Source organism: Phytophthora parasitica (assembly GCF_000247585.1).
Source record: "Phytophthora parasitica INRA-310 unplaced genomic scaffold supercont2.2, whole genome shotgun sequence".
Taxonomy (NCBI): domain Eukaryota; phylum Oomycota; class Peronosporomycetes; order Peronosporales; family Peronosporaceae; genus Phytophthora; species Phytophthora nicotianae.
Genome location: NW_008648988.1, coordinates 1,689,033 through 1,716,244, shown reverse-complemented (window position 1 = coordinate 1,716,244; position 27,212 = coordinate 1,689,033). Strand labels below are relative to the sequence as shown.

At 50.7% G+C, this 27,212-nt stretch overlaps 12 protein-coding genes across 32 annotated transcripts; 6 read left to right on the top strand and 6 right to left on the bottom strand.

Annotated features, from left to right (window-relative positions):
• Positions 1 to 7: 7 nt before the first annotated feature.
• On the top strand, positions 8 to 3,695 carry PPTG_02592 (hypothetical protein). 4 transcript variants are annotated; one of them, XM_008893738.1, is made up of 13 exons: positions 33 to 274; positions 349 to 439; positions 505 to 652; positions 729 to 1,102; positions 1,170 to 1,343; positions 1,404 to 1,517; positions 1,580 to 1,771; positions 1,842 to 1,919; positions 1,993 to 2,226; positions 2,293 to 2,394; positions 2,465 to 2,691; positions 2,754 to 3,314; positions 3,401 to 3,695. In XM_008893738.1, exons 1-12 carry the CDS (start codon positions 63 to 65, stop codon positions 2,971 to 2,973), a joined length of 2,166 nt encoding a protein of 721 aa, XP_008891986.1. In that variant the 5' UTR covers positions 33 to 62; the 3' UTR covers positions 2,974 to 3,314; positions 3,401 to 3,695. The 4 variants fall into 4 exon arrangements, with proteins under 4 accessions (XP_008891983.1, XP_008891984.1, XP_008891986.1 ...); XM_008893737.1 differs by having other exon boundaries at positions 1,161 to 1,343; positions 3,401 to 3,543; XM_008893735.1 differs by having other exon boundaries at positions 8 to 274; positions 1,161 to 1,343; positions 2,754 to 3,670.
• Positions 3,696 to 4,483: 788 nt separating this feature from the next.
• Positions 4,484 to 6,772, top strand: PPTG_20950 (hypothetical protein; the record flags this gene model as incomplete). The annotated part of the gene is made up of 3 exons (XM_008894377.1): positions 4,484 to 4,682; positions 4,739 to 5,526; positions 5,597 to 6,772. The coding sequence occupies 3 exons, from the start codon at positions 4,484 to 4,486 to the stop codon at positions 6,770 to 6,772; spliced, it is 2,163 nt and encodes a 720-aa protein (XP_008892625.1).
• On the bottom strand, positions 5,713 to 8,988 carry PPTG_02589 (hypothetical protein). Its single transcript, XM_008893734.1, has one exon. The coding sequence runs from the start codon at positions 8,842 to 8,844 to the stop codon at positions 7,279 to 7,281; it is 1,566 nt and encodes a 521-aa protein (XP_008891982.1). The 5' UTR covers positions 8,845 to 8,988; the 3' UTR covers positions 5,713 to 7,278.
• A 431-nt stretch (positions 8,989 to 9,419) lies between these two features.
• Positions 9,420 to 10,336, bottom strand: PPTG_02588 (hypothetical protein; the record flags this gene model as incomplete). Its single annotated transcript, XM_008893733.1, has 2 exons — positions 9,654 to 10,336; positions 9,420 to 9,585 (listed from the first exon to the last, which is right to left on the bottom strand). The coding sequence occupies exons 1-2, from the start codon at positions 9,836 to 9,838 to the stop codon at positions 9,420 to 9,422; spliced, it is 351 nt and encodes a 116-aa protein (XP_008891981.1). The 5' UTR covers positions 9,839 to 10,336.
• A 221-nt stretch (positions 10,337 to 10,557) lies between these two features.
• PPTG_02587 (hypothetical protein) lies at positions 10,558 to 11,553 on the top strand. The gene is made up of 2 exons (XM_008893732.1): positions 10,558 to 10,742; positions 10,802 to 11,553. The coding sequence occupies exons 1-2, from the start codon at positions 10,692 to 10,694 to the stop codon at positions 11,369 to 11,371; spliced, it is 621 nt and encodes a 206-aa protein (XP_008891980.1). The 5' UTR covers positions 10,558 to 10,691; the 3' UTR covers positions 11,372 to 11,553.
• Positions 11,347 to 13,457, bottom strand: PPTG_02586 (hypothetical protein). The gene has a single exon (XM_008893731.1). The coding sequence runs from the start codon at positions 13,253 to 13,255 to the stop codon at positions 11,972 to 11,974; it is 1,284 nt and encodes a 427-aa protein (XP_008891979.1). The 5' UTR covers positions 13,256 to 13,457; the 3' UTR covers positions 11,347 to 11,971.
• Positions 13,458 to 14,303: 846 nt separating this feature from the next.
• PPTG_02585 (hypothetical protein) lies at positions 14,304 to 15,809 on the bottom strand. The gene has a single exon (XM_008893730.1). The coding sequence runs from the start codon at positions 15,793 to 15,795 to the stop codon at positions 14,446 to 14,448; it is 1,350 nt and encodes a 449-aa protein (XP_008891978.1). The 5' UTR covers positions 15,796 to 15,809; the 3' UTR covers positions 14,304 to 14,445.
• Positions 15,810 to 16,580: 771 nt separating this feature from the next.
• On the top strand, positions 16,581 to 19,301 carry PPTG_02584 (hypothetical protein). The gene is made up of 2 exons (XM_008893729.1): positions 16,581 to 18,706; positions 18,782 to 19,301. The coding sequence occupies exons 1-2, from the start codon at positions 16,766 to 16,768 to the stop codon at positions 19,139 to 19,141; spliced, it is 2,301 nt and encodes a 766-aa protein (XP_008891977.1). The 5' UTR covers positions 16,581 to 16,765; the 3' UTR covers positions 19,142 to 19,301.
• PPTG_02583 (hypothetical protein) lies at positions 18,140 to 21,261 on the bottom strand. Of its 15 annotated transcripts, none has more exons than XM_008893726.1 (8): positions 21,133 to 21,256; positions 20,945 to 21,024; positions 20,437 to 20,862; positions 20,251 to 20,375; positions 19,701 to 20,190; positions 19,459 to 19,636; positions 19,270 to 19,394; positions 18,140 to 19,120 (listed from the first exon to the last, which is right to left on the bottom strand). In XM_008893726.1, exons 1-7 carry the CDS (start codon positions 21,233 to 21,235, stop codon positions 19,294 to 19,296), a joined length of 1,503 nt encoding a protein of 500 aa, XP_008891974.1. In that variant the 5' UTR covers positions 21,236 to 21,256; the 3' UTR covers positions 18,140 to 19,120; positions 19,270 to 19,293. The 15 variants fall into 15 exon arrangements, with proteins under 15 accessions (XP_008891974.1, XP_008891963.1, XP_008891962.1 ...); XM_008893715.1 differs by having other exon boundaries at positions 20,957 to 21,024; XM_008893714.1 differs by having other exon boundaries at positions 18,140 to 19,394; positions 21,133 to 21,257.
• Positions 21,262 to 21,292: 31 nt separating this feature from the next.
• PPTG_02582 (hypothetical protein) lies at positions 21,293 to 22,975 on the bottom strand. 3 transcript variants are annotated; one of them, XM_008893712.1, is made up of 3 exons: positions 21,945 to 22,975; positions 21,697 to 21,881; positions 21,293 to 21,626 (listed from the first exon to the last, which is right to left on the bottom strand). In XM_008893712.1, the coding sequence occupies exons 1-3, from the start codon at positions 22,906 to 22,908 to the stop codon at positions 21,471 to 21,473; spliced, it is 1,305 nt and encodes a 434-aa protein (XP_008891960.1). In that variant the 5' UTR covers positions 22,909 to 22,975; the 3' UTR covers positions 21,293 to 21,470. The 3 variants fall into 3 exon arrangements, with proteins under 3 accessions (XP_008891960.1, XP_008891959.1, XP_008891961.1); XM_008893711.1 differs by having other exon boundaries at positions 21,697 to 22,975; XM_008893713.1 differs by having other exon boundaries at positions 21,293 to 21,881.
• Positions 22,976 to 23,125: 150 nt separating this feature from the next.
• On the top strand, positions 23,126 to 24,440 carry PPTG_02581 (hypothetical protein; the record flags this gene model as incomplete). The annotated part of the gene is made up of 3 exons (XM_008893710.1): positions 23,126 to 23,973; positions 24,052 to 24,180; positions 24,254 to 24,440. 3 exons carry the CDS (start codon positions 23,126 to 23,128, stop codon positions 24,438 to 24,440), a joined length of 1,164 nt encoding a protein of 387 aa, XP_008891958.1.
• Positions 24,441 to 24,619: 179 nt separating this feature from the next.
• PPTG_02580 lies at positions 24,620 to 26,576 on the top strand (the record flags this gene model as incomplete). 2 transcript variants are annotated; one of them, XM_008893708.1, is made up of 9 exons in its annotated part: positions 24,620 to 24,649; positions 24,719 to 24,877; positions 24,943 to 25,162; positions 25,224 to 25,333; positions 25,404 to 25,477; positions 25,539 to 25,991; positions 26,056 to 26,272; positions 26,339 to 26,402; positions 26,482 to 26,576. In XM_008893708.1, the coding sequence occupies 9 exons, from the start codon at positions 24,620 to 24,622 to the stop codon at positions 26,490 to 26,492; spliced, it is 1,338 nt and encodes a 445-aa protein (XP_008891956.1). In that variant the 3' UTR covers positions 26,493 to 26,576. The 2 variants fall into 2 exon arrangements, with proteins under 2 accessions (XP_008891956.1, XP_008891957.1); XM_008893709.1 differs by having other exon boundaries at positions 26,339 to 26,576.
• Positions 26,577 to 27,212: the final 636 nt, after the last annotated feature.

Here is a 27,212-nt window from a genome sequence, read left to right as displayed (position 1 = left end):
CACTTCAGAAGGGTTTCTAATTGTGATTTAGATCTGTACCTACGATTCCTCGACAACCTAAAATGGCGGGGGAGCTGCTCTTCTCGGGGCAGCTGCTGGCTGTGACGACGGACGAGGCTAATGACGCCCACGTGCAGATCCAGAAGGAAGCCATCTCCTTCCTGCAGCGGCTGGCTGAACCTGTGCTGGTTGTGAGCTTCCATGGAGCCAAGAAAAGCGGCAAGACGACATTGGTGCGGAGTCTCCTGGGGATTGAAGAGGACGTCGAGACAGAGTGCGGATCTCATATCATATACAGATTATGATTATTATATGAACGATATATGATTGCGTTATGATATGTCACAGCATTGGTGTATGGCTGTATATCAAGCGTGCTAACTACCCCAACGCCAAATATCTGGCCGTGCTGGACCGACCAGGCTTCGGAGACGACAAGGTAAGGCTATCACAATACACCTATTATACTTTTATTTTGACTAACAGTTATTTATATTATTGCAGCGATTGGACACACTGCTGTACTCAATCCTCGCGGGTCTGAGTAGTGTTGTGGTGAACCATGTGGATGGCCACTTAAGCCCTGAAGCTGTCGACCAGTTCGCGTTTCTTGCGTCGAATACTGAAGAGAGCGATGCACCACCTGCCTACAGTAAGTTGAATAATTTAGTAGAAGTTTTAGTTTTGTCTTGGCTAATATCGTTGTTTGTTTTGTCTGTTTTCGGTAGCTTTCCCACAGTCACCAAAGCTGCTTTGGGTGGTGCAGAATGTCACTACTGGTGAGCTGAAAGAGCAGGTTCAGGAGAGTGGATTGTCGCTACAGGAAGCGGAGCAGACGTATTTGTGTAATGCCTTGGCTGCATTGCCTGAAGACTCGTCGAGTGCATTTTTTAGCAAGCTGTTCGAGACTGTTTTCTTGGATCAGGGATGTTTTGCTGTCCCACCAAGAGGATCAGAAGCGTTTGAGAAACGTGTGGAGAAATTATCGCGCGTCTTCACCGACTCGATCCACAATCGTTATCTAAAGGGCGTTGTTCTTAATGGCCCGCTCATCGGTTCTATCGTTGTCTCCATGCTGGCTCACCGTGACAACGTGTTCAAGGTAAATTCAAGACTTGCACCGTGGGGTTATTCAGATTATAAAGTGTGTGTGTTGACAGGCTTTTAAGGGTCGGATTTGGAAGGACTCGATTCACAACTGTTGCCTCAATGTTGTCGAGAATGGAGCCAAACTCTACAAACTTCGAATGTCCGAACGACTAGGCAGCGTTGTCGACATTTCAGACCTCAAAGGATTCCAGCCAGCGCTTGCTCCGGTCCGAGAGCGCCAGGAATTGATCGAGGTAAGTACCACTTATTTGACGATCAAGCTGTGTATCGCCTCTCATATTAGTGCTTGGTAGTTGCCTTGCGAAAACGAGGTTCTTTATGCAGTTCACAGTGCTGCAAAGCGCGAGGCAAAGACAACATTGCGCACGATGCCGGTTCAATCGGGAAAACTCAGTACTTTGCTGCAGGTATATAGTGAACTCTATGGTCTAGAAATGTGCTTCAGTGTTGTCTAACCATTTTTATGCAGAAATTATTCCGTGACTTGGTGGAGTCAGTGTTCGCCACGATCCAGGAGGAGAACAACCGAATTTCCTCGGAGCTATGCCAGTCACTACTCACTACACTCCACACCAAGATGACGGACAAAGTTGATGCGCACTTGATGCTGGGTCCTCAAGATGATGAGGATGGGTACTCTTTCCAGTCAACAGAGTTCAAAGTACGTCCATACTAGGACTCCACGATGGGATATCTCAACCTAATCATTGTTTATTGTACTCATTTTACAGCGCTTTTATCACCACTATCAGACGTACTTGTTTGAATTGATGGCGGAGTTCACTAACCAAGCTAAAGGCCCAGTGAAGGTACTGTCGAATGCTACACTATTGGTACAGTTCACGAATCTTACTTGATGTTTCGCTACGATTTACAACTCAGAAAGAGGAGCTTGCCAAGTTCATGCAAAATACTATTCGACCGCAGCTTGCCGAGTTTTCAGCGAAACTGGACAAAATCCGCCAGCACGATACCGATGTGGTAGAAGAAATGATCGAGAAAAAGGAGGAAGAAGTTGAGGAGTTCAACGCCAAGCAAAAAATGTATCAAAAGCAGACAGTGGAGGCGCAAGAAAATGTCAACAAACAGTTAGTCGAAGTTGCGAAACTCCAATCGGTAAGAGTTTGCTGTGGAGATTGCTTTAAACGAAGCCTGACTAACGGATTCTCCGCCATTATACAGCTGCGAAAAGAAGCGCTTGTTGGCGCCATTAATGACCTGACCAGGATGCACACAATGGCCACGAAGCAGAAGGAATTGCTGGAAGAAGCTGCGTTCGTCTCGGTTCGTAGACGTTTTTGAGGGTATTTTGTGCATGTTGAGGTTAACGTAAGGTGGAAATCCCTCCCTTTAGGTTCAACTCCCTGAACAAAAAGTCATCGAAGCCGCCCAGGATAAGGAAGTTACTGAGCTGCAGGGGTATTTGATCAAGCAGGGAGGTGGTGGAAACGTGCTAAACCCCCTTGGCCGGAAGAATTGGAAGCAACGGTACTTCATTCTCATCGGTGCCAATCTTATCTACGCGAGGACTAAGGATGACTACGAGCGTGGAAAAATTATCAAAGAGCTTTGCCTCACTGGGTGAGTCGAACTTGTGAACCGAACGTTTGAATTAAAGCTGACAGTACTGTGTCTCGCAACAGCTGCAAGGTTGATCCATCACGAGATGCTGGTGAGGGCTTCGACATCACCCCAGGCAAGTCAGCACACGTATTCGAACTGCAAAGAGGATTCTTCGAGAAGAACAGCAAAAAGCGCTCGTCGGCGGCAGATAGTGGGCGTGTCTTTAAGCTGCGTGCTCAGAACATCCAAGAGCGCGACAAGTGGATTGACAAATTACGCCAAGCAGCAGGGGGCTACTAATTCTGACGTTGTCAAAGTAGACCTCAACGATGTGGATCAATGGCAACGGTTTTTAGCGTGAGTGATCAGTCCAGGTTGTCATTCTCGTTAGAGTTAAGGAGCTGCGTCCCAGAATTACTCCCGACTCTGAGTTCCGTGGCGAGATGAGCAATTTGAAGCAGTGCTGTGGCTGACTGCTCGGCCAGGCGTTGCATTTCTTGGTCTGTTGAAATAGTGCTGGTTATCTGGAACGGAAAAATCAGCGCCCATGAGCCTAGAAACTTGTGAAATGGCTGTATGAACTTACAGAATCGTTGGTGTTTGTAGCCTGTATCCAGTCTACCAGGTTGTCAAGCTCCAAGGTTAGACTTTCCATTTGCTGCTTCAATTGAAAAGGATTGTCAGAGTAGCTTAACCGGTCAACTGCTATTTGAACGGAGGTACACAGCTGCGTTATGCTGTCAAGAAAACGGGGAAGCTTCACGGCCAGTAGTGCGCTGGGTTCTGTCTGCATTGCACAGCACGTCACAATCATTGCTTGACGAGTGGAAAGCAAACTTGGTAGTATGTACCACGTTTTCAACAAAGGTCTTCATCAGGTTTGCATGCTGCTGACAATCAAGGCCGATTGCGGTCTTTTGCAGTTGACGCAGCTTCGACTGTAATATCTTCCATGCTGCCAGCAGTTGTGACTTCACATTTTTTGTAAGTTTCTCGTCATGATATTGTTTAAACTGAAACAAACCTGTGCTTGTTGCTCCTGTCGTCGAAAAGTATTTTCCGCTTTTGCCTCGGCATGGCAGAGCTGGTAGTGTATGCTCTGTAGCAGCTCCATCTCGTCGGCCTTGCACAGCCTCAACGGCGTGTTTGCATGGGATGAATGTGCTTTCGTTTCTACCACGTCTCCGTACCTGATACAGCTACTCTTTATACATGGCTCAACATGCTTAGAACGTATCATTTCTTGGTGATTGCTTCCTTTCTGGATTGATATTCGAGTTGGGAACGTCGGTCTTGGAGTTAGATAAAGACTCTGAGTGGATATATCCTTCGATGATGGTATTGCACGTATACGATAAGGTATAACTGCAGGTGGGGCCTGTCTGGTTGACGGCATTGGCGGCATATGAATAGCTTCGTCGCGAAATCGAAGCACTTTCGGTTTAGCAGCATTCGAACGTAACTTTTGGTTCTTCCTCTGCAATGCCAAAGCGTACCGAGATACCACCACGTTCACTGTACCAAACAGAAGCATTCGTCGAGATTAGGAGTTACCATATACCCTAGGAGATTAATTTGAGTACCGTGTTTGGCTTCAGGCATCTCTCGAGAGCGAGCACTCCTACCACTCATGGTAGCACTTCTTAACTTAGTTTTGTTTTGTGCAGCGAACTTCTCTATCATGAAAAATTCCCGAATTAGGTGCTAGGAGTGGATCATCAGTTTCTAGAATAGCATGCTAAGCGTAGCAGCTAGTTGAGCGGTTTAGTACTGCGTGAAGGTGACGGGGATCAATCGTCAAGTGGAGACCATGAAGGCGTTGCCGAGTTTTGTGACATCGATGGCTGCTATGCCCAAGCCTCGACCGGTTGGCATTCCTCAGAAATTTTTGCTCCGGGACCTCAAGGAAAAACGCAAATTCCGACTATTATCGCGAAAGCTGCTGGCTTTCATAACATTCGTCTCTATCTATTTGACTGCTCTCCTCATGGACCGAAACATCTCTGGCCGTACGTAGCAAGCTGTTCTCGATTGCCCTACACTCGTCTAACCTCGAAATTTATAGGATCTGTGGTGCAAAATATTGTTGAGACGGAGTTGCTGATGACCCCACAAGGATCATCAAGCATTGTTTTCAATGACATTACCAGTATTAACGACTTCTGGAACTGGTTCATCAACTCTTTCCTCAGCATTATGTATTCTGGAAGTGATGGAAGCGAAGCCTACACATTAGCATCCCATACAGTTATTCTAGGTGGATTTCATCTATGGCAAACTCGGTATGCGGCACTAAACTTCAGTGATTCTGTAAACAAAGGCAGCAGTTGTTTTAGCGACACGCCATTGCTTCAAAACAAAACATGTTACTCCTCCAAGCAAGAGTCTGTCGAAGATTTTGGCGTCACCAATGGAACAAACGAGAGTTTAGCGGAACTCCAATCACTCGAGATGTTTTCGTATTCGACCGACAATGATTCAGATATCAGTGGCTACCAGACATTTTTCCTTCGTAGCACTACGGATGGAGCCGACGAACTGGTAAAAGCGAATTTAATGCAGCAGCACGGCTGGGTGGATCGTCAAACCAAGGAAGTTGTGATCGTTATGGCGCTGTACAATCCTTCTCTTCGCGTCTTGTCGATCGTACACTTAACGATAGATTTCAATCTCGCAGGTGGAGTAACTCCATCTTCTGACGTGCTCGTACTGAACCTCGAGCCGTATGACTTTCACCTGAAGAAAAACATCGTTCGCGTGATTTTGGAAGCAATATATATCGGCCACGTCGTCTACTTCGCGCTTCTCGAGCTTTGGGACGTCTGCGTTCTTTCTGGGGGCAACTACAGAATTGTAAGCATTGCCTATATTTCGCTAACTAATGAGTCTTAGTAATTGACAATTTTGCTCTGTGTGCTTGTAGTACATTGCTCGATACGGATTGATGAACAATATCGGGGACTGGGGCAATATCTTAGTGAACATCGCAATCATAATCTGGCGATACTGCAGCCAAAAAGCAGGAACACGCCAAAAAATGCTGGAGCTCAAGACATTCGACGAATATATTAATCCGTTGCCACTGATGATCTGGGATCGGATACTGCTAGGTCTCAACCTTCTCAACATTTTGTTGCTAACGGCTCGCGCGCTCAAATATTTCCAAGTAACCAAAGGAGGGCGACGCCTCATGCGCAGTATCTACGGCGCAATGCCCGAAGTGATGTCCTTCATTCCAATCTACTTCTCAGTCATTGTGGGCTACTCGTTCGCGGGCCACATGTTGTATGGCTTGAACTTCACCGAGTGGGCGACATTCCCTCGGGCATTTTTTCGCGTCTTTGAGCTCAACTTCGGGCTGTATGATCCAGGTCCAATATACGACCAAGGAGGAATCTTCAGCGCCATCTTCATTTACACGGGCAATATCGTCTTCTGCATCCTCATGCTTAATGTCTTCATGGCCATCGTCATGTCCACATGGGACCGTCTCTCAGAACAAGAAGCAGATCGTGCTGAAGAGCGAGCTCAGTTCTCACGTTCACTGGGCTTCACGGATGCGCTCTTCCTCATGGCAATGAAGGAAGATCACGTTGACGCTCTCATCGACGTGGCGATACAGCTCGAGGGCCAAGAGTTAATTACCAGGAACTTGTTCTGTAAAGTCTGGGACGAACTCGATGACGATGAAGTTCCAGAATGGACGGTGAGCCGAGTCATGGGATGGTACTGGGACCGCAATAATCTTGCTGCTACAGCTTCGGCACTCAGCGCAAGCACACAAGCATTGGCATCCTTCGGCTCGGCAGTCGCTGTATCAAAAGCCATGTCCAAGTTCAGCTCTGCAGCCGCGAATGCAAAGGCGAATAGCAAATCAACTTCTCCAAAGAAATATGCTGCTGGTCGCACAACTTCTCCGGACTCTGAAACAGAAGAAGAAGGCGTCGAGGTCGTCAACACTGCTCGGGATCTTGACACAACTCCTCCATCAGCCAAAGGTGTCAGCATAGCCTCTGTCGTCAACGCGTTTGCTGTCCCCACGATACCTTGGGGAGCTACAAAGCCCACAACTAACGCCAAAGTGGGCGTTGATGGGTAAAAAAGGTTAAGATAAATTAATCAACAGTGTCTTGCCATCTCCAACTCCACCATCCTCCATGTCCAGCCATTGCTACACAGCACAATAAACAATTAAGTAAGGCTAGTATTCTTTATTGTATCATCGTTCCAACAAAAAAGCAAATAGGTAATGTAAAATGTAAAAGAAGTTTGTCAGGTATCGCGTCGTCCGACGGCATTCCGTTGAGCTCACGGGTGACACGATAGTGGCGGTCGCTGGGTTTCATGTCTTCTGTCACCTCGCTTGACCTTGATTGAGTTGTAGTAGTAGATTGAAGCTAATTGGTCGAATTTTCCGTTGAACGCGACAGCTCCACTAGAAAACGGACACAAACAGATACAGAACCAAGACTAGAGCCAAACTGAGAGCTAGAGGCGCGAGAAGCAAGCGTTCGATCCGCTTGCATTGCCCGCCTCAGTTCAGTAGCAACATCACTCGTCATTGGTCTTGATTTTTCTGGGATTTTGATGCAGGCTGATTTCAATTTATTGCACCTCAGTTGAAGCCTCGGCGGTAAACTCGTCCCCACCGTTCTTCTCAGCAATGTAACGACGCAGGTTACGCACGAAGCAAGATACCTCGCTGATGGAGCCCTTGCGGATGACACTTGACGGGAAATAGCCCTTGATGTCCATGTTGAGGATCCAGATGAGTCGACTTTTGAACGGAGACGTCGGGTGCGGCAGGATGACCCAGCCCGTCGGGCCGTTCTCACCTCGAGTAATGCCCTTCTGGGGCTTCAAAATGTTCTTTCCGGCGTAGCTGTTGGCGATAACGTAGCCTCCACCGTCCTGGCGACGCCACGTGCGGGTGTTAACAAAGTCACGACTAGAGATCACGCCACCAAGAGCAGGGGCCGAAATCAGGTGCACCAAGTCAGTCGTCTCGTCCAGTTTGCAGATCACGTTACTCTCGGCCGCCGTCACATTCCACACATTGCTCACCTCCAGGTTCGTGTACAGTTCATCAAATAGCTCGTCAGGGGAGAGAGGGATCTCGCCCTCACACTTGTAGATGCGGGACGGCTTGCCGTCGCGTGAGTGGACCGTCACGTTCTCAGTGGTGGGGATCTCCTCCGTCCAGGCGGAATCCGTCGTCACGTCCACGCTGGCCAGTTCCAGTACCTTGTCCAACGACTTTTGGGAGCTGGCAATGAGCTCGTCACTCAGTGCGGGTGTGATCGTGACACCAGCGTACTTGTTCTCCTTGGGCTTCTCCGAGACGGCCGATGTGGACGTGGCGGTCGTCGTGGTAGACAGGTCGTCCGTGGCGTCTAGATCCATACCGCTAAAGATCTTCTCGGCATCTTGCAGGTCCGTCACGCCGTCTGTGAATTGTCTGGCGGCGCTTATCCTCAACACGATCTCGTACACGTTCTTGACGAAGCCGGCCAGCAAAATCCAGATAGCCGGGTTGGACATGGCCACCTCGTCCTTGAGGAACCAGAAGGCGGCCGCGAAGCCCACGGCCGAGGCCACCATGAAGCTCAAACTGCTGTCCGCGTCCGATGGCTTGGTCTGCGTCTTGACAACGGTGTTCTCCTGTTTCTCCTTGGCCAGCAGCAGCTCCTCCGTGACTGGGGGAGTCTCGCTGATCTCCGTCTTGGTGCGGAAACGTGGGCCAAGGGCCGTTTCCTCAGCCTCGTACAGAACAGCGCTGCTGTGCGCGTGAGCGGCGCATGGGTCGCATACGCGCTGGCGACGTGGAATCTCGCCAGGGTTCGTGGCCAGCACCATGCGCGTCCGAGAGCAGGCGTGGCAGAAGATCTCGCCGCACACGCGGCAGTGGTGGCGGCGGTTTACGAGCGAGAAGCCCTTCTCACACTTGGCGCACGTACGGGCGGCCGCATCCTCGACCCAGCGGCCCGAGACTGTGTCGCGTGAAGCCCCGTTGATGCCCGTAGGAGACCAGCTACTCGAGGCCGTAGAAACGTTGGAACATGAGCGCGGGCGCATGGATATCGAGGCACGCGACCCGCCGGCCGCGACGGCCTTGGCAGCGGCCCGCTCGGCTCGAGCAGAGCGCGCGGCACTTGGAGGCCGTACACACATTCTGTGCTTTAAATAGAGGGCGCAGTAAAGCTCCAACCGAGGCGCTTTGGATAGTGAGCGCAAGTGAAGGAGGAAGAGAGTGTGTGTGATTGAAAACCGCAGATGGATCTTCTATGAAAGTGTGAAAACCTGATACGTTTTACTTGATAGCGATTTCGTATTTTGGCTCGGGATTTCTTTGAGAGCTCGTAATTGAGGGTTTGAGATGCAGATTTATGGAAAGTTCATCAACATTGAGTTTCACAGGAAATGGATGCAGGGTGATCTATGGATCTGGGTACAACGCTGTGACAGTACTTTGTTAAATATGTTTTCTCGAAGGATATGGTCAGCAACAGTCGGCTTCTATTGGCTGAATCGCTGTGTGTAATGTGCGCCCCCCTGTTCCAGGCTTTCCCCTGTTTTGCTGCTGATTGTGCTCGCCTTGCTCGCACAACGCTTTGGATGTCGGGAAGTTCCGACTTTGATGCGGCGAGATGGCGACGAAAGGCTCATGATACTTGTAGACAAGAAGCGAGCGCCAATTGAGGCAATTGGACACGGAGCGTGGCAGCAGCGGCTTGCATGGAAGCTTTCTACTGGAAAGTGGCGCGGTTATAGCCGAAGCGGACAGCGGTGTATCCAGCCGTGATCGCCGTGAATCCTTTTGTCTCAAGCTCCAACGTCATGCCGGCAGCAGCGATGATCACTGGCAAGTTGCCAGTGGCAATTGATCTCCTTCGTCGTCCGTATTCGGCTCGGCTGTAGTGCCCGTCCGCAGTTGCGGGCTTCTTATCCTGCCTGTACATGCAGTGTGCATGTTCATGCACATGTATTCGTATAATTTAGTTGTGATCGCCTTGTCGTGCTCCTCGTCATCACGACCCCGAGCTTCCGATTCACCGGCAGGGGCAAAATGCTGGAAAGCCCGACCGAGACGTAAAACGATTGCGTCGCGAGCACAATCAAGCGCTTTGTCAACTTTCACCAGCAGCACAGCGCGCTCCGAGCGCATTGAGCAGCCAACAGGCTGTTGAACAGCTGGGTCGCGGTGATCAGCATACACTTGAAGAAGAGGCTTCAAGCACCTGTAGCCATTTTGCACAACTCGCCCGCCCTGATGAAATGTAAATGCAGAAAGCTTATGGTGAAGTCGATATGACCAGCGAGAACCCTGCACGCCATTTGGTAATCCACGCCAGTTCCAAAGGCGTACAGTTCAGACGACCGGCAGATATATTTGCCGCGAGCTGAGCTGCCACGTACTCATCTTGAGATGAAGCTGTGCTGCATCCAGTGCGAGAACTGAGCCGACAAGCTACTCACGCCGGCAGTCCAGCGACGTCCGGCCGCCATCACGCTCGCGGCACCACATACCCCGAGAAATATCGTTTGTCACTTCCACTGCCGCCTCATTCGTGGCGCTCCATCCACGAAAACTGGTCTATATCGAAGGCTTTCATGTAGCGCGAAACTCGTTGAGAGAGCTTATCGTCGCTTCCTCTTCTACAAGAGGTTTGCAAGTTGATTTTCCAAGCCGCATACTTATCATGCTGTTAGAAGGGTTCAAAGATCGATTACCGTAAATACACTTCTATTTGCCATGATCCTAGCTTACAGAATAACTGAAGTTGACTTCAACACTGGAGTCATTCCCCTACCGCCGCCAACAGCCGTAACGGTGCCATGGTCCGAATGCTCTCGATGATGACCAGAATGCTCCACACCTGGACAGGCCGACGCGAAAGCAAAGGCCGCAGTACGGAAATTGCTAGCAAGCACTAACGTGGTTAACTGCCGCTGGTCATTTCTCGATAGCGACTCTTCCTCGAGTTACTAACTAGCACAAGCACAACAACGGACAGACCATGGCCGACTACGAAGGTTACTTGCTGCTACACGATATCGGACGACAGGCGGTAGGTCGATCGGCCTTTATCTAGTCTATCCGCTGCTGACCTGCTCTTCTTCTCTACAGGATCCTCTCTACTTCGAGCTCAAAGGCGGAATGCTGCAGTACTACGACAAGAAGGACGGTCGCTTCATTGGCCAGTTCTTGCTCACTCGTCACCGCGTATCGGTGCAGCCCATTGACGGTGGACTAACACCCAACCGCTTCTGCGTCGAGCTGTGCCCCGTCCGCTCAGTGCATGACACCGAACGTTCGATCAAACACTTCCGACGCACGCGTATAGTGCTGGGAGCGTCGACGCCCGAGACTCAGGAACAATGGATCCACGCACTGCGCACCTGGCGTCGTCGTAACTGGAAGGATACGGCTGTGATCGCTGCATTCGACGACGAAGCCAAGGCGCTGCGCATGATGATGCTCATGTACCGTCTCGAGTTGAAGCTGTTGCGCTTCACGGACCTCACACTACGCAAGGTCAACATGGACCCTCAATCCAGCGATCCGATTTACGGCGATGCTGCATTCACGAAGCACCAAGAACACCCGACTACTCTAATGTCAGGAGCAATTCAGGTCACACGTTTCACCAATACGTTCGGCTTCCAAGGAGTCTACGCTAACCAGTTCGCGCTCTAATGATGGGATTTGTCCTACCGATGAGGTAGAAACCACTTGCCGCGCCAGACCAGGTCGTCTTTGTGTAAATTATGTTGTGAACATGGCACGGAGTGAGGATATGAAGTACTTGTAAGGATGTGTGCTCGTGAGTATCGTTAACAAGCGACAAATGAGAGCCCCCATCACATCATTTGGACTCGTTTTATGGCTTTGTTCCTTGGAAATAGCATTTTTCGGTATTGTGGTAGCCGTGTGATGCAGTTAATGAACGAGAGTTTACTCAAACTTGTCGACGCCGGACATGTGCAGTAGATCTACAAGTAGATGTCTTAACCGCTTTCACGCAACCTTGTGCAAGTCGCAAAACCGATCGTGGGGTACGACAAAGCCTACGAGTCGTGCGTGTCTGCTGCGGGTCGGTTGCAACGGACATGCAAGAGGCGAGTGGATAGTGGCGCGTTCGCCCTCGGTTACCGCGCGTGATGTCATGAAAACTAAACCGCTGAAACGAAGACAAGACCTTGAATCCACGTGATGCAATGCAAAGTCTTTTTGTTACTACATGTAGACTGAGTCTACTACGCAGAACTTCGCTAAATAATAAGAGTCGCAAGGTGACTACATGCAGTACATTGCGACGCGATACACTAGGGAGTGTTGCAGCAGGAACTCATGGCGCTTGATCTGCACGCAAGAGCCCACCACTGGCATGCTGTGCAGAAAGAGCGACAGACTTGTAATACTTCTCATGTAAGAGCGGCATCGTTGCCAGTCGTTCGAGGCAACCGTCGCAGCCTGCTGCAGACCACCAACCAGCAGCACCATGGCACCCAAGAAGAAACCAGTCGCGGTCAGACCCAGCATGAAAAACAGCGTGTGCTGGAAACCCTGAGTAGCAATTGCCATCGCCAACAAGGCCATAATAATGTTCGAGATGAACAGCTTGGCCGCGGCTCCAAAGACCACAGCCTTGCTGCCCGAAACGATAGCCTGCAAGTACAGTTCCAAGTACAGACAGAGGAAAGCAAGAGGACGCCAGAGGCATACAAAGAGCCCCACGAAGAGGGCATCCAGTACTCGACTCTCAAAGCCGCGGTATCCAACCACACGCCCCACCGTCGTGCTCCATTCACTGGCATACTCGGCACTTTTGTTTGGGATGACCACATTTTTACGCTTGCCAGTGAGTCCGTTCTTCACGATCCAATTGAGTCCGTCTTCATACCCCAAATCAAACAACCACTCTACGTCGCGCACGCGGGGCGGCAGCATAGCCCACCACATCGGCACGTAGACCGACGGTTTAATATCTGCTCCAGTGCAGTAGAATGGGCTCACAGTCACCGTTTTCTCGTCATAGATTGGCTGGAAGTCGAAGATCCCGCCGTCCATGACCCACTCACCGCCGAGTTTGAAGGGCATTCCAGCAATTGGTGTAGCACAGCATGAAGCCATGAGACTGTCAGTCAGGTGCTGCTGCGAGTCGAACGTCGTCAGCCGACGCGACGTCAGCGCCGATAGCGACGTGTACACCACCGTGAGCTGCTGCGATGCATTGAGCTTCTCGTACTCGTGCAGTTTACCCTCAGCCTTTAGCGTGTCCAACAAAAATGTCCGTGCACGGAAATACCCGCCAGGGAACTCGTGTGCACCAGGGATGACGTTGTTTAGCACGTAGTCACGGATGGCGTCGAAGTCGCAGTGTAGTGCCAACCCTGTCGCCGTCAAAGCGCCGGCTGAGCAGCCGATGAGGCGTGCGTTCTTCTCCAGCTCAAATTCCTGCAGCGCTTTGGCAACGCCGAAGAGGTACATCTTAAGGTAGCCTCCGCAGGCGAACGAGAAGGACATGTCCTTGAACGATGTCTTGGGAGACGCGTGGCTATCATGGCGACGGCGAGCCATTACAGCGAGGAAACAAGATCGATGCGAATGGTAGAGAAAGCAAATCTGATGGCGAAGTCAGACCGAGCGAGTCGCGCGCTGCGGGCTCGAGGAACGCATGAGGAGCTATTCGTCGACAAGTCGCACTGCACCACTACACCATGATGAGACTTGTCTGATGTCATAAGAGAATTTGTGCCACCGAATGTGCGGTTTGGCAAGTCCATCAATCAGACCGATACGGAGTACTGTATGGCGTGATGAATGATACAGCACATATTACTACTATTCGGTGACAGTAGTGCCTGTGACGTCATGAGATGAAAGGTCGTGGACCCATTCAGTGCTCAACAAATGGGCATTTGGATAGCTATTCAAATGGGTATTTCGCTGCAAAGAAACAACAGGTCGTGTTCTGGACCTGAGTCAGGCTTGCTGACAACTCAGGGACTGTAAGATCTTGTGCTGCTTTTTCGCACTTATAAGAAAATCCAAACATGTTGTCAAATACAGCATGACAAAGATGCAGAACACTTATTATTTGTAAGATCCCGTATAAGTGCGAGTCTTTTTTCTGAAAACCGCGACACCCTACTTTCCGGCGCCTCGAACATCACAACTATGAAGTCCTTCTACCCGAGATCTTCGTTCATTGCTGTACCTGTCCTTCTTTGGTGGATGTAATCATCTTACCACGCAATGAAAAAATTGAAATGCTACCATTCTATAGTAACGGCCTTCCAAGCAAGCATTCGCCAGAAGGTCAACAGTGCTGAGCACCATTAAAATCCAATCGTGTTTCTTATGAGCAAGGAGCGTTCTTGCCACCTCCTATTACCGCCTGCAGTGCAGGCTGCACGACAGATGCATTTGTTACCCATTTTGCCTGATGATACCCATTCTAAAAAATTTGGGTTCCACCTATTTATGTACCACTCGCGAAAGGTCGCGAGGTGAGATTTCGACGAGCCTCCATCACCAACATCTGAAACGACCGAAACTGCTGAATCAGAGCGCTGTTCGTCGCACGATTCTATTAGGTGCTTGGCATCGGCTGGCAAGCTTCACTAACCGTGATAGCGGTGCTGTCTCACCTTGCAATCGAGTCGATTAGAGACCTTCGTGTGCGTGGGTCGTACGTGTGTGCTGTATAAGATACATTGGTCGCACCTATATCTCGGTGGTACAATATTTTAGGTGGTTTCTACTGTCTACACGAAATGCATCGCGACACGATACACTAGTGAATGCTTCAGTAGGAACTCGTGACGCTTGATCTGTACTTTAGCGCCGATTACTGGCATGCTGTGCAAAAAGAGCGACAAACTCGTGATGCTGCGCATGTACGAACGGCACTTCTGCCAGTCGGCCGACGCCGCCGCACTCGCTTGTTGTAGACCTCCCACTAGTAGAACCATTCCACCCAAGAAGAATCCTGTCGCCGCAAGTCCTAGCAGGAACAACATTGTGTCCTGTAGGCCCAATGTGGCCAGGGCCATTGCCAACGCGGCCATGATGATATTCGAAATTAGCAGCTTGGCCGCGGCTCCAAAGACCACGGCCTTGCCGCCAGACACAATAGCCTGCAGATAGAGCTCCAAGTACAGGCAAATGAATGCCATTGGCCTCCATAAACACACGAACAGCCCGATGAACAGTGCGTCCAGGAAGTGGCTCTCGCAGGCACGGTAGCCAACCACACGACCCACCGTTGTATTCCATCCGCCAGCGTAGTGCGTGCTCTTATTTGGGATCACGACGTCCTTGCGGCCACCAGTCAATCCGTTCTTTACGATCCACTTGAGACCGTCTTCGTAGCCCAAGTCAAACAACCACTCGACATCGCGCACTCCGGGCGGGATCAATGCCCACCACATGGGCACGTATACCGACGGCTTAATATCGGCGCCGACACAGTAGAACGGACTGATTGTCACCGTCTTACTGTTGTATACAGGCTGGAAATCGAGCATGCCGCCATCCATGATCCACTCCCCATTGAGCTTGAAGGGCAGCCCAGCGATGGGTGGGGCGCAGCACGAGGCCAGTAAGGTCTCCGTCAGATGCTCCGCCGACTCGAAGGTGGTCGCGCGTCGCGACTTGAGCGACGACAGCGACGTGTAGACGATCGTGAGCTGTTGCGACGCATTGAGCGCCTCGAATTGGTCCATTCCGCCGTGCCGCGCCAGCGTGTCGCGCAAGTACGGCCGGACACGAAAGTAGCTGGCCAGCGACGAGTGCGCCTGCGGGACGATGTTATGGAGCACGTGGTCGCGGATTGCGTCGAAATTGCAACGCAGCGCCAGTCCCGTGGCCGTCAGCGCGCCGGCTGAGCAGCCAATAAGCCGCGCGTTCTTCTCGAGCTCGAACTCTTGCAGCGCCTTGGCAACACCGAAGAGGTACATCTTGAGCCAGCCGCCGCAGGCGAAAGAGAAGGACAAATTGGAGTCCCCCGCATTAACGACCTGCTGCTTGGCACGACGACGATGAACCATGTCAATTTGGATGGAGCCCTGTGCCGCTGGCCCGGTGAAACCAAGTGTGAGCAGGAATAGGCACATCCAAAAGGGTCAAGTTGACGTGGAACGACGCACGACGATCGCTTGCTATCTGATGTTCGGTGACGACTTTGTGACATTTTGTGGCCGTTGCGTCTTTTCGCCATGTTCAGGTGGCAGCAGCGGCAAAAGCGAACCTGAAAAATGACAGCAGCTTGTCATTCGAATATGATATTGTGTATCTTACACCATTTAGCAGAATGGGTACAGCTGGTTGAAGTGGTTGAAGCGGAGACCGTTCAACGGGAGTCGATGTCAACGAATACATGCATACCTGTATTTGTTGCCCAGAATAAGGACATCTCTTAGCGAGCTGCTGACAGCGGAGATCGAGATTATGTTTTTGAGCTGGTGTGGTAGGCTTGGCCAGACAACGACAGTCTAGCGAAATTCGCAGTTGCGGTGATGCCGGCACCGCTATTAGGCTGTTGACAGCCCTGTCACAGCATGCTGCACCGCATGGAAGGAACGGCATGGCGAAGAAATATCCACCACGATGGATATTTCTGCAACACCACAGGAGAATCTTACCTGACAAATAGTTGAATGGAAAAGCTACATGCAGACATCTTCGTTTCTTGAAATAGTGCCGCAGCTTCTTCTTATCATAAACAACGCAGTAGGTGGTATTACAAGACTCACCAACGGCTACACCGTATTCTTCACAAACCAAGACATCTCAACATCTCCAACGGCTACCCCTCCATATTCTTCACAAAACCTTCGACTCAAAGTTTGAAGTCAAAAGCGAAAGAGCTCGCAGGAATTGATTGGTTTGGATAGATTCTGTCGCTACTGCAGCAACAACGAAGGCAATCTCTGCATCACAAATGTTTGATGGTCCATTCACAGGCTGTGAGTAGTATCCGATATCTCAGTCGCAAGCAGCAGCACTTGCTACGCGTGTTTTTGTTGGATTCCTGGTTCAGCCTTCCTTTCTCTTGCCACGTTAGACTTTGCATTTGAATCAGTCATGGCTTCGCCAGTTAGTCGATTGCCCGGTCCACATCACGAAGTTGTGGTCCTCCGTACGTTCGCCTCATTCCTGTTTCGCGATCCAGCAGCTCACTCCGTTATTCCCGTCGTCATGCTCAAGTGGTCGCGACTGCTGACGTTGCTGTCGCTGTGGCTCGCGTCCGTGGCGTCGGTCACTGCTGCTGCTGTCAACGGCGAGGACCCTGCAGTCCGTGACACTCCATCCTACGACTGCTCGGGGCCATCCAGTACGGGCGACAGCTTCATCGACTACGATCACCTGGTACACTGCACGCCACTGCTACAGAGCTCGCCTGTTCTAGCCAAGGCCGCACTCGTGCTGTGTCTCGTGCTGCTGTTGTATCTACTGAGCTCCACGGCCGACGAGTTCTTCTGCCCGGTATTGCAGGCTATCGTCGAGAAGTACCGTATCCCTCCTCACGTGGCCGGTGTGACCTTCTTGAGCTTCGGTAACGGGTCACCCGACGTTTTCTCCAACATTGCAGCATTCGCAACGCCTACGCCGTCGATCGGCGTGACGTCCATCCTTGGTGGTGGATTACTAGTGACGACCGTCATCACGGCGTGTGTGGGACTCGTATCGGAAGGTCAGGACCAGTTGATCCCACGCACCTTCCTACGTGACGTGATGTTCTACTTGATCGCTGTTCTGTATCTAGGACTAGTGTTCTTCGACGGCAAAGTGGAGCTATTGGAGGCTGTCGGCTTCCTGTGCATCTACTTTGTGTACGTATTGGTGGTCTTCTCGGACAAGTATTTAGCCCGTTGGTGTTTCCCATCAAGAGTACCAGAAGAGTCCATCTACGCTGTGCTGGACGACGACGATGATCTGCAGTACTGGTCGTCGTCATCGATGAGTGAAAAGAGTCCTGCGGAGAGTCCGTTGATGCTACTACAGCCCACAGAGCAGAAACGTCGGCCGTACTTGAAGAGCCAAACGCTTCAAGTCTACGACACGTTCAATCACACGCCAATTTTCTCGGATTCAGAGCAATCGGAGCCGTCTCCGCGGTTTCTCGATCGACTGTTGTATCGCAAGAGTTCGTTGCCGACACCACGATCAGAGCCTCACATCTGTGACGAGTTGGGGCCGATTGAAGGCCAATCGTTACTAGAAGTCACTGATGTTCATCTCAAGCGACCGTCGTCCATGTGTGTGGGGTCAATGCAAGATTCACTACGTCGAATGAGACGACAAAGACGTCAACGTAAATCAACTTGGGAATCATTGGAACGGAGTGCACAATTTGGGGCTTCAGCGAGACGCTGGACGCGCGGGTATCACGCTCATGCACTCAGTGATATCGAAGAGTTCTCACCTTCTGCCGAGGCGGGGGATGTTGAAACAGAAGTGGAAGAAGCATCAGAGGACGAGACACAACGAAAGGAGCAGGAAGCCAAAGAAGAAGAAGAACTTGCTCTGGAGGCGAGTATGGCTGTGTCTTCCTTCGATCGAGTAAAGGTCCAAGCGAAGCGGTGGAGAAGACTTATTATCCGAGCGGGAGGAGGTATCTATTGGGCCTTTATGCGGTTCATTTGGACTCCTATCGAAGTCTTCACTGTGTTTCTTCGACGACTAACGATCCCGCTGGTGGACGAGGATACGTGGGATAAGAACCTGGTTGTAGTGTGCCCACCTTTCGCGATGCTGTTGTTCGGCATATCGGTGTTTTCTTTCAGCTTTGAAGATCCCGTTTTCCTAATGACGGTCATCGTTGTGGGTGGAATATTCAGCGCTACCATCGAGTACTCCACTTCTCCACTTACACCGCCAGAAGGCTGGCAATTGGCGCTTTTGATTTGCTTGGCTTTTGTCATGTCGGTCATTTGGATCATGAACATTGCCAATGAAGTGCTTGCTGTTTTGGAGACACTGGGTCAGCTCTTCGGGATTTCCAGCTCCGTTCTAGGAGTATCGGTGCGTTCATGGTCTTGTGAGGCTTCAGAAATAGTATAGAGTCTAACTGTCGTGGGTTTGTTGAATGATTCACAGGTTCTGGCGTGGGGAAACTCTATTGGAGACCTCGTATCCAACATGGCGATCGCACGCGATGGATTCCCTACTATGGCGTTCGCGGGCTGCTTTGCGGGGCCAATGTTCAACTTGCTGGTCGGCGTTGGGTTGTCACTTACGATCGCCATCATTTCACGGGGCCCTCTCTCCATGGGCGAGCCGTCGCCGTTGGTTTACATGAGCTTCGGATACCTCTTGCTGAGTTTGCTGCTGAACATTGGGATCGCATCGTACGACGGCTTTCGATACCGCCCGCGGCTTTGCTACACTCTACTGGCGTTGTACACATCGTTTGCTGTTATTTCCATAGCCGTCGTGCTGCATTATCCACAGGAATAATGTAAGTCTTTTGTTCGCCAAGCTCAAACTTGAATGCACTATTGATCATCACAATGCTACTCTGATGCACGGTCACACAAACGACATGTAGTTGTCAAACAAATAAAGCGTGTCCATAACTCACTTACATGGTGATTTGTAAGTGTCTTTCTCTACTGGCTGTTTAGGTCCATTCTCTGAAATTTGCCCTCGTCATAGTACACAGCTTTGACCTTGCGACCTCCAAAAAATCGTCCATTCAACCCTGTCAAAGCTAAACCAACACACAATCAGTTGCAATCTCGATGGTATGAGGTTCTTGCTGTACTCCACTGTACCTTTCGTAGCATCTCCTGCATTCTTGAACTGGACGAATGTTCGAACTGCTTCTTCAGGTGGGACTCTTCCGGTCACTTCGTAGATCACACACTTTATCACAGGGCCATACTTCTCAGAGCATTCCTCCTTAACCTCTTCTTGCAATTCATCGTCCACTTCACCTGGCCCAACCATATTCTAACAACGCACACACTTAATCAGCAGGGATCGATACGCAGCTACGTTGGCGATAGTTTCTCACCTGTAGTAGCACCACAGAGCTAGTTAAAGACGCTCTCACTGGCGATCTACGATCCCAGCCGCTTGTACGCCGCCGCTTCTCATTAGAAGAATCGCTTGCACTGTTCCTGTTCCAGATGTCGCGCCTGTCGTCGTAGTTGCTCGAGCTCACCCTACGACCTTCGCGCTGGTCTCCATATTTTCGCTTTGGTCGAATTTCTCTCCCAAACTCATCCAGCTCTGGTCTGTGTGCAGAATCTCTATCCTTGCTATCGTGATGGCCACCACTCGAAGTGTTCCCTCGAGGTTTAGCATTTGATTCGGCTGTTACTCCGGACGAAGAGAATCCAATGCCCCTGTTCGAGAATCCCAGGCCGCCTCGTCGCTCCACGGCGTCTTCAAACTGCCCCTCAGTAGCAGTTGCATTCATCTCTGAGCTCTTCGATTCCCTGTCTCGGTCGCCATCATGCTCACTCTCGGGCTGTGACGCGGCCACAGCAGCGCTTTCTTCACTGTAACAGCTTAGCAGTTAGTAAGCCTCACTCAGATCCTTTTCACACCAATGAACGAACATTTTCTTGCGCATCCAAGCCGGCATAGTCATGCCTCGTCCGCGTCCAGCAGGTGCCGGTAGCTTCATCGTTGGCGCTCGACCTTCAGCCAGATCCTTTGCCAATTGCTCACGCTCCAGTTTGCCCTATATCGTCCAGTCCACATCGTCACACGTTGCTCACACACCGATATAAGTCCCTTCCTACCTCTCTTTCTTGCTCTCTTTGCCGTCGAGTCAGCTCCTTCTTCACTTCTTCCATTTTCTTTCTGTCCTCTCTTTCCTTGCAGTACACTTCGTAGCTGTTAGGTCGTGCAGGATGGTACTCGTCTCGATATGTGACCTGGAAAAAGTGTCCTCCAGCGGCATCAAGACCCACATCCACGTCCTCCTTCTCCTGTTTCTGATGCTGCTGCAGTGACGTCACCTTCACCTCCGTGGCCGCAACGTATCCCAGTCCACTGCCTATTGGCCGGGCTGCCTCCGGTTTGTCCTTCTGCTCCTTCTGGAATCCTACGTTGGCCGCCATCGCTCTCCTGGCCACCGACGCTGGCTTGAAGGCCAATGAGATGGCCGAGCGCATCGGGCTTTTGCCTCTTCCTGCGGCCAATGCAGCGGGCAGCATCGACATGCTCTGCCCGCAATAACGGACATTCGAACATCGTCATGAGTCTTTACACCATCGAAATCTCTTGCCTGTGGCCACAAAACCCTACACTGGTGACTACCGCTGTCGGGCGATTGTTGTTCTTGTTCTTGGCCGCTTGTGGCACCATCAACGGCGCGCTGGCCCATACTAGAAGGCGAGAAAAGGCGGGATTTACAGAGATATAGAGAGGAGTTGGTGGGTCTTTTTGTGGTGGAGCTTAGAAGACATTGGGCGTGACCCAGATGAAACACGTACCGGAACTGGTAGAGGACAGGGAGGCTTTAGGCTTGCCATCTGCATCGAGCGCTGAGGACGCCTTCGCGCCCTTGGCCAGCGGCAAATCCGCGTACAGATCCATGGCCAGGAATGTAAAATTGAGTTCTGTTTGTAAGTTACTACTAAGTAGTAGAAAAGTTGACAAAAGAATTGATTGACAAAAGCGGGTATGTACTTTTTGCGAATACGACGCAAAATGGCTACATGTACAAAATGAAAGTGGGCGATAATGTCCGCGCATAGTTGCGTGGATACAAACCTCTGCTGCTGCGTGGCGATGAATTGTGTATTCCGTGGTCACAGTATCCTACTGGAGCTCAGTTTTCCTCCTCTTCAGCAAGCAGGTACTGGTACATGGCATCTTCCGACTTGCAAAAGTGCCAGATACTTGGAGACGCCTGGAAGAGCTGTACCGACTGGTTGAGCGTCATGAGCTTCACACTGATATCCTCAATAAAGCCCCACGAATTCTCCTACAAGTTTCACCAAAAGAATACAGTAAATTTTCTCTACCACACAAGAAAATATTCCAGTAAAACTCACGTAAATGGAGCTCTCCAGCTCGATCGCGTCCTGGCAGAAGTCCGTCGCTTGCTTAATATCTAGATCGAGACCTTCCACCGCTGCAAAAGCCACTGCCATCTCTTCCCTTTTCTGATTCATAATCTCCAAGCAAGATTTGAGATTCACCACCAGCGACGACAGTCCATGAAGCTGCTGGCTTTGGCCTGTTCGATAAGAATAAATAGTCAGACATTCCATAAACACCACCACCAGACACAACAACTTACGGGTGAGCATGATACTGGACGGCGTCAGAGCCGCAATACCCGACAGAAACAAACTCTTGCCCGCAAGTGAGATGGGTACACTCAGCCCACTCGTCGCTGGAGCAGCAACAATTCCAGCCACACCCACGACCGCTCCAGCCACCACACCAGCCGCGCCTGCAGCCACACCAGTGCCGCTAAAATCAGCAGATCTTCCTCTCATATGCAGCAACGTGATACTCTGCACCATCAACTTGGTGCACTCGGTCGTCAAGTCATCCAATTCATCCAAGCTCTCTCTCATCTCCGACACCATAGACTGAGAACATTGAGTCATCCTGGCCAGCGCCCACTCTGCTCGTCGAGCATTTTTCTTCTCCTCGTTATGGTCCTTGGTCTGTAGCGGCGGGATCACAGCTTCTCTCAACTTACTCAAATAGTCCGTTAGTGTGGCGATCTCGGTCGCACATTGAGCGAACATAAGGTTACACTGCTCCAGATGCGCCTGACTGCGCTCCACGAGCTCGTCGCACTTGGCTAGTGTACTATTAGCCAGTTTGACTAGAGTCCGCAGTCTATTGGAGAACTTGAAAGCCTTTTGAAGCTTGTGCACAACCTCTTGGAGCTGCTGGAGTTGCTCCTCCTCCGTCTCCACCACGAGCCACTCGGCTCTCAATACTCGCTCCGAGTCGTCAGGTGTGAAGGCCTTCTGCACTGAGTCCACCACACGATCGAGTCCAACGCCCTGTATGCCTTTAATAATGGCCATACGACTGCTCTCGAAGATGTCGGAGCCAGAGCGTTTCTTAGTCTCCTCTGCAGCATCCGATACGTTCACGAACGACTTGGCGCTGGGCAGATCCTCAGTCGTGAAGCTGCGCTGTGTTGTCTGCGCAGAGAACTTGCCGCTTCCGTGCCGCACTAGGGCCAGGTCGTCACGGCTCTCCTCCGCCCCCACACGCGTGTATCTCGGAGACAACGCCATCTCTTCTTCCTGATTGAATTTTATAGTATTAAAAGCGCTTTGTAAGACTCGCACAACTCAGGTGCAATACGAAAACACCTTCTGATTGGTAGAAAATTGAAAAAAGAAAATATGTAGCCATAAACGTTGTTTATAAAATAATTGTAATCTCTAAGCAAAACTAAGCAATAATTGCTACAAATTGTACACAAATTGTACATATTTTGACCCGATCCAAATGCAACTGAGCTACTGGTTGGCATTGACACACCTGCAAACCATGGGCAGCAACAAGCGTCGTCGTCAGCAGCGCGTTAAGGCCGTCGGCGCGCAGGTGGAGGAGAGTATCCGACAGGATGCGGAGGACAAAAAGCTCAAGCATGTGGAGGCGGATCAGCTCTTCCAGGTGGACAGCAAGGGCGGCGACGTGCCTGCTCCTCTGACCAAGAAGCAGAAGCTGGAGAAGCTCCAGAAGGACCCACTGCTAGCCAACACGCGCAAATTCGACGCGTCCAAGGTCCACAAGGGTGAAGCATCGACTGTAAAGAAACTGCAGCAGAAACCGCAGCCGGAGCAACAGAAACCCAAGAAAACTAACAAGGTTAAGGACCTCTGGGGTCAGGACGGCAGCGTCAAGGACGATGAACAGAACAAGCGACTGGACGAGTATGTGGCGCCCGTGGTGGTCAAGAAGACCAAACGACGTAAACTATTGGCCTCTACCAAGTACAAGGTTGCCACTGTGGAGGTGGCGGCGGCAGGCCAGTCATACCACCCGGACTTTGACTCGCACCAGGACGTTATGGCCGAGGCCGTGGCGAAGGAGCTGGAGAAGCGTGAAAAGAGGGCTCAGCTACAAGAGCCTGTGTCCAATGGAATGTCAGAGGAGACACTGCAGTACATTAAGCAGGACTCGGACGAAGAATCCAGCGAGTCGGAGGACGAGGACGACACGACCAGGAAGACGCTCAAGCGGCCGGAGAAGGTGACACGTGCACAGCGCAACAAACGCTCGAGACACAAGCAGATGGAGCTGCAGCATCAGATGCGGCGTGGCGAGAAGGCGATCATCAAGCAGATCAATGCGTACGTTTAGAATATTGTGACTGGTATTGTGGTTGAAATTCCTAAAAAAAAAACTAACTGATGTGTTGTTGACTACAGCTCGCAGCATATTCTACAGGACATCGTCAAGAGTGAGAAGGAAGCAGCCAAGAAGCAGGAGCTCAAGAAGCTCCAGCAGGAGCAGAAACTGCAGGAGGAACCGCTTGTCCGCGTGGCCGGAAAGTACACGTACGCCCACCACTCTACGATAAGTTTTACCATAATGCTTGTCATTTTAACCTTATGTCCTTATGGCATGCAGCAAACTGGAGCGCGAGACTCCTGTCTCATTCTCCGAGGAGCTCACAGGCAACATGCGGACGCTCAAGCCCAAGGGCAACCCGCTCCTGGACCGCTTCGACAGTCTACACAAGCGCAACCAGATCGAGATTGGTCGTCCCAAGAAGACGCGCAAGGCCAAGGTGAAGATCATCGAGGCCAAGAAATAATCGACGACCTTGTCAAGGACTCGTTGATCTCCTTCTTGTACTGGCTTGTGGCCTGTAGATAGACTATGGATAACATCTTCTTTCTTTTCACTTACCGTTTTCCACCTATAAAAATAGTGATCTGCTTGCTGTAACACTGCAACTCGAGCACTTTGGTCACAAGGTGTTGCCTCGTCAATATGGCCACAGGGTCCGTGATGCGGCCTAGCGTAGGTTTGCCGGTCTCGTAATTTACTTATCGATAATGTAGTCCAGCTACTCAACGATCTCTGTTGCAGAACTTTCGCCACGACAAGCGTGGAGCTCAGGTGGTGGAGATACGTCGAGAGGAATATGAACGCACCAAGCGTTCCATCCTCAAGAAGATTCGCCGTCGTTTGGTAATCCTCGGAGTGATCATTGGTCTCCTTTCGATCGTCGCTTTCATTCTCGGTGGAGTACGTTCAAGTCGTTTGTTCAGACTTTTTAGATGATTTTTTTTTTCTGACTGGTTTTTATCTAGGTCATTCGTGGCTATTACTCGAACATCGTCAAATTCCACCGAGTATCGGGCCATGTGACTTTGGCCAACTTGTATTTCATCTACGCGGCGATCTCGTTAACTTTCAGTTTTCACGGGTTCTACGTCGATGGCAAGTGGCGCAAGATGCAACAAGACGGAAATCACTTGATCATGCACGTGCGTACATTTTTCATTCTCGGGGTCGGGTCATGGGCGATAGGTATGGTTTCTACATTCATAAAAAGTAGCGCGGATCTCGCTGAGTTGTGCCGTAAATGTAGCTTTATGGCTGGGCATTGCGACGTTATCGGCGTTCGGGTTGGTGGAGGTGCAGTACATCACGTCGTCCAATGTTAATATCATTTACCTCACGACACTTACCATGGTCACCGTACGTCTTCTACTAACTGGACACTAGTGTTCGTTTAACCAAATGCATTTTGTGCTTTTTCACTTGAAAGGTGCATCTCGTTACGTCGCCTTGGCTACTGCGTACAATCCACCGCAAGGGATCCCAGGCTGATGAATTCTTTGGGTATGTCGTCGAACTATGATCATGGTAAACTTGCCAGTTCTAAAGTGCATGTGTTACACAGGGCGGAGTTCCTGTCCGATATCCGTCGTCCTCAGAAGAAAAATGGTGACTACGACGACGAAGCAAGTTACTCGGACGAAGACGAAAAGGACATCCGTGCATCCGCTGTCCAGCCTGTCAATGCTTCTCCTCGAGAGCAGCGAGCAGTATCTCAGCGAAGACTTCGACGGCAAGACAGCACCAAACCTGGCCCGAACACTCACACCATGTCTCAGCTGCAATTGGCAATGGAAGGAGGTGATGACGAGGCACGTTCAGCACGTCGACAGCTAAGTGCACGTCCTGCTTCCCCTCGAATCTCGGCCAGAGCGACGAATACTGTCGTGGAAACATCTCCGTCCTTAGAGCAGGGATACCAGCAAATTCCATTTGCTTCCCCAGTCTTTCTAATGAGCCCGGATGCTAACCTACCTGCGTCTGACTTCTGGCAGCTGTGGAAGCAAACTGAGACCACGTAAGGACCCTTATCCCTCACCAAGAGCAATACTGGCTAATTATTTTATATTTCGCTTGAACAGTGGAGCCTTTTCGTGTACATTTGCGAATCAACCATCTCGAACCGACTTGGAGCGACATTTAGGAGCACACGGTTTCCATGTCGTAGCTGCAGAGCAGAAGGACAGTGTGCTGCAAGTGTATTTCTACGGATCACAGTACGGCACCGACACATTCTTCTTGTGCGAATTTGTGCTTCTCTTCGCACGCAGGTTCTTCCAGGCCACGTTCAAATGCAGGGTAAGCTCTCATTTTTTTTCTAATTTGAAACTAGGCTGGATTAACGAGATGGCGCAACGCGTTTAGGAACGAGAAGCGGCTTCCGACTTTGTCACAAGGTTCAATCTCCAGGATTTACTGGTTGTCGAGGGTGAGTGAGCTATAACGGAGCAACAAAGAGTTTATATACACCACATTACCTGATGATTATAACCGTGACTCATCAATAGCTTCAACTTGAGTGACTGAAGGTGAGTCATCACCAGACCACCGAGATCGGGATTGCAGAGTGTTTTGTACATATACACGTACTTGTGTTCCATCCGTTTCCTTATGAAGGTAGCCTCATATATTTCTCGACCTCGATGCCGCGTGATCTTTCGCCACACTGTGCACTGTGCGTGAGCTATAGGCATCCGATCCGAAAGATAGTTATATACCCGTACCTATCGTCGTGATCGCTTGAAGTGCGCTCCTCACATCATGAGCTTTAGAGGGGACAACCTGACTGCAACTCACTATTTCAGCAAAAAGTTGTATCGTGCTGCCGAGCGTTGCCCGCAAGCCTGCAGTGATTTTCACGGCGTCGTGGAGGAGCAGCGATGGCGGTACCTTCCGGCGATCTCCTACGTAGTACTGAGTACCGATCGCCGATCATCCGTTTTCGCTGGACGCTTCCTCGCAATTTCATCCAAAAAAGTGTTGGGAAATGACAATCTGCGTTCACGATTTGTTTATTGTGTCCTGAATCAGCACTGCTTGCTGATCAACACGGAGCGCTGTCCGAGTCGGACAGCCTGTACTTAAGTAGAGCGCAGAACTCTTGGGGACAGACACATCGGCGCGACATGCCGCAGAAAGATCGTTTATCAGGAATAATCAGGTGGACTCTTGGGGGATGTGCAAGTTAGTGGTGGTTCCGCGCATGACCTCCACGGGTGGACTGCTGCTGGCTATTGTT

Excerpts from the sequence above, each read along its gene's own strand:
- PPTG_02583 (XM_008893714.1), bottom strand. The coding sequence starts at position 21,235 with ATGGATCTGTACGCGGATTTGCCGCTGGCCAAGGGCGCGAAGGCGTCC. Across the intron at positions 20,376-20,436 it reads AAAGAGAGCAAGAAAGAGAG|GGCAAACTGGAGCGTGAGCA; the intron begins GTAGGAAGGGAC and ends TGGACGATATAG. Across the intron at positions 19,637-19,700 it reads GCTCTGTGGTGCTACTACAG|AATATGGTTGGGCCAGGTGA; the intron begins GTGAGAAACTAT and ends GTGCGTTGTTAG.
- PPTG_02587 (XM_008893732.1), top strand. The coding sequence starts at position 10,692 with ATGGCCGACTACGAAGGTTACTTGCTGCTACACGATATCGGACGACAG. Across the intron at positions 10,743-10,801 it reads ACGATATCGGACGACAGGCG|GATCCTCTCTACTTCGAGCT; the intron begins GTAGGTCGATCG and ends TCTTCTCTACAG.
- PPTG_02584 (XM_008893729.1), top strand. The coding sequence starts at position 16,766 with ATGGCTTCGCCAGTTAGTCGATTGCCCGGTCCACATCACGAAGTTGTG. Across the intron at positions 18,707-18,781 it reads GCTCCGTTCTAGGAGTATCG|GTTCTGGCGTGGGGAAACTC; the intron begins GTGCGTTCATGG and ends AATGATTCACAG.
- PPTG_02585 (XM_008893730.1), bottom strand. The coding sequence starts at position 15,795 with ATGTGCCTATTCCTGCTCACACTTGGTTTCACCGGGCCAGCGGCACAG.
- PPTG_02589 (XM_008893734.1), bottom strand. The coding sequence starts at position 8,844 with ATGTGTGTACGGCCTCCAAGTGCCGCGCGCTCTGCTCGAGCCGAGCGG.
- PPTG_02582 (XM_008893711.1), bottom strand. The coding sequence starts at position 22,908 with ATGGCGTTGTCTCCGAGATACACGCGTGTGGGGGCGGAGGAGAGCCGT. Across the intron at positions 21,627-21,696 it reads AGCTGGAGAGCTCCATTTAC|GAGAATTCGTGGGGCTTTAT; the intron begins GTGAGTTTTACT and ends TGAAACTTGTAG.
- PPTG_02586 (XM_008893731.1), bottom strand. The coding sequence starts at position 13,255 with ATGGCTCGCCGTCGCCATGATAGCCACGCGTCTCCCAAGACATCGTTC.
- PPTG_02592 (XM_008893735.1), top strand. The coding sequence starts at position 63 with ATGGCGGGGGAGCTGCTCTTCTCGGGGCAGCTGCTGGCTGTGACGACG. Across the intron at positions 653-728 it reads CGATGCACCACCTGCCTACA|CTTTCCCACAGTCACCAAAG; the intron begins GTAAGTTGAATA and ends TGTTTTCGGTAG. Across the intron at positions 2,227-2,292 it reads AAGTTGCGAAACTCCAATCG|CTGCGAAAAGAAGCGCTTGT; the intron begins GTAAGAGTTTGC and ends GCCATTATACAG.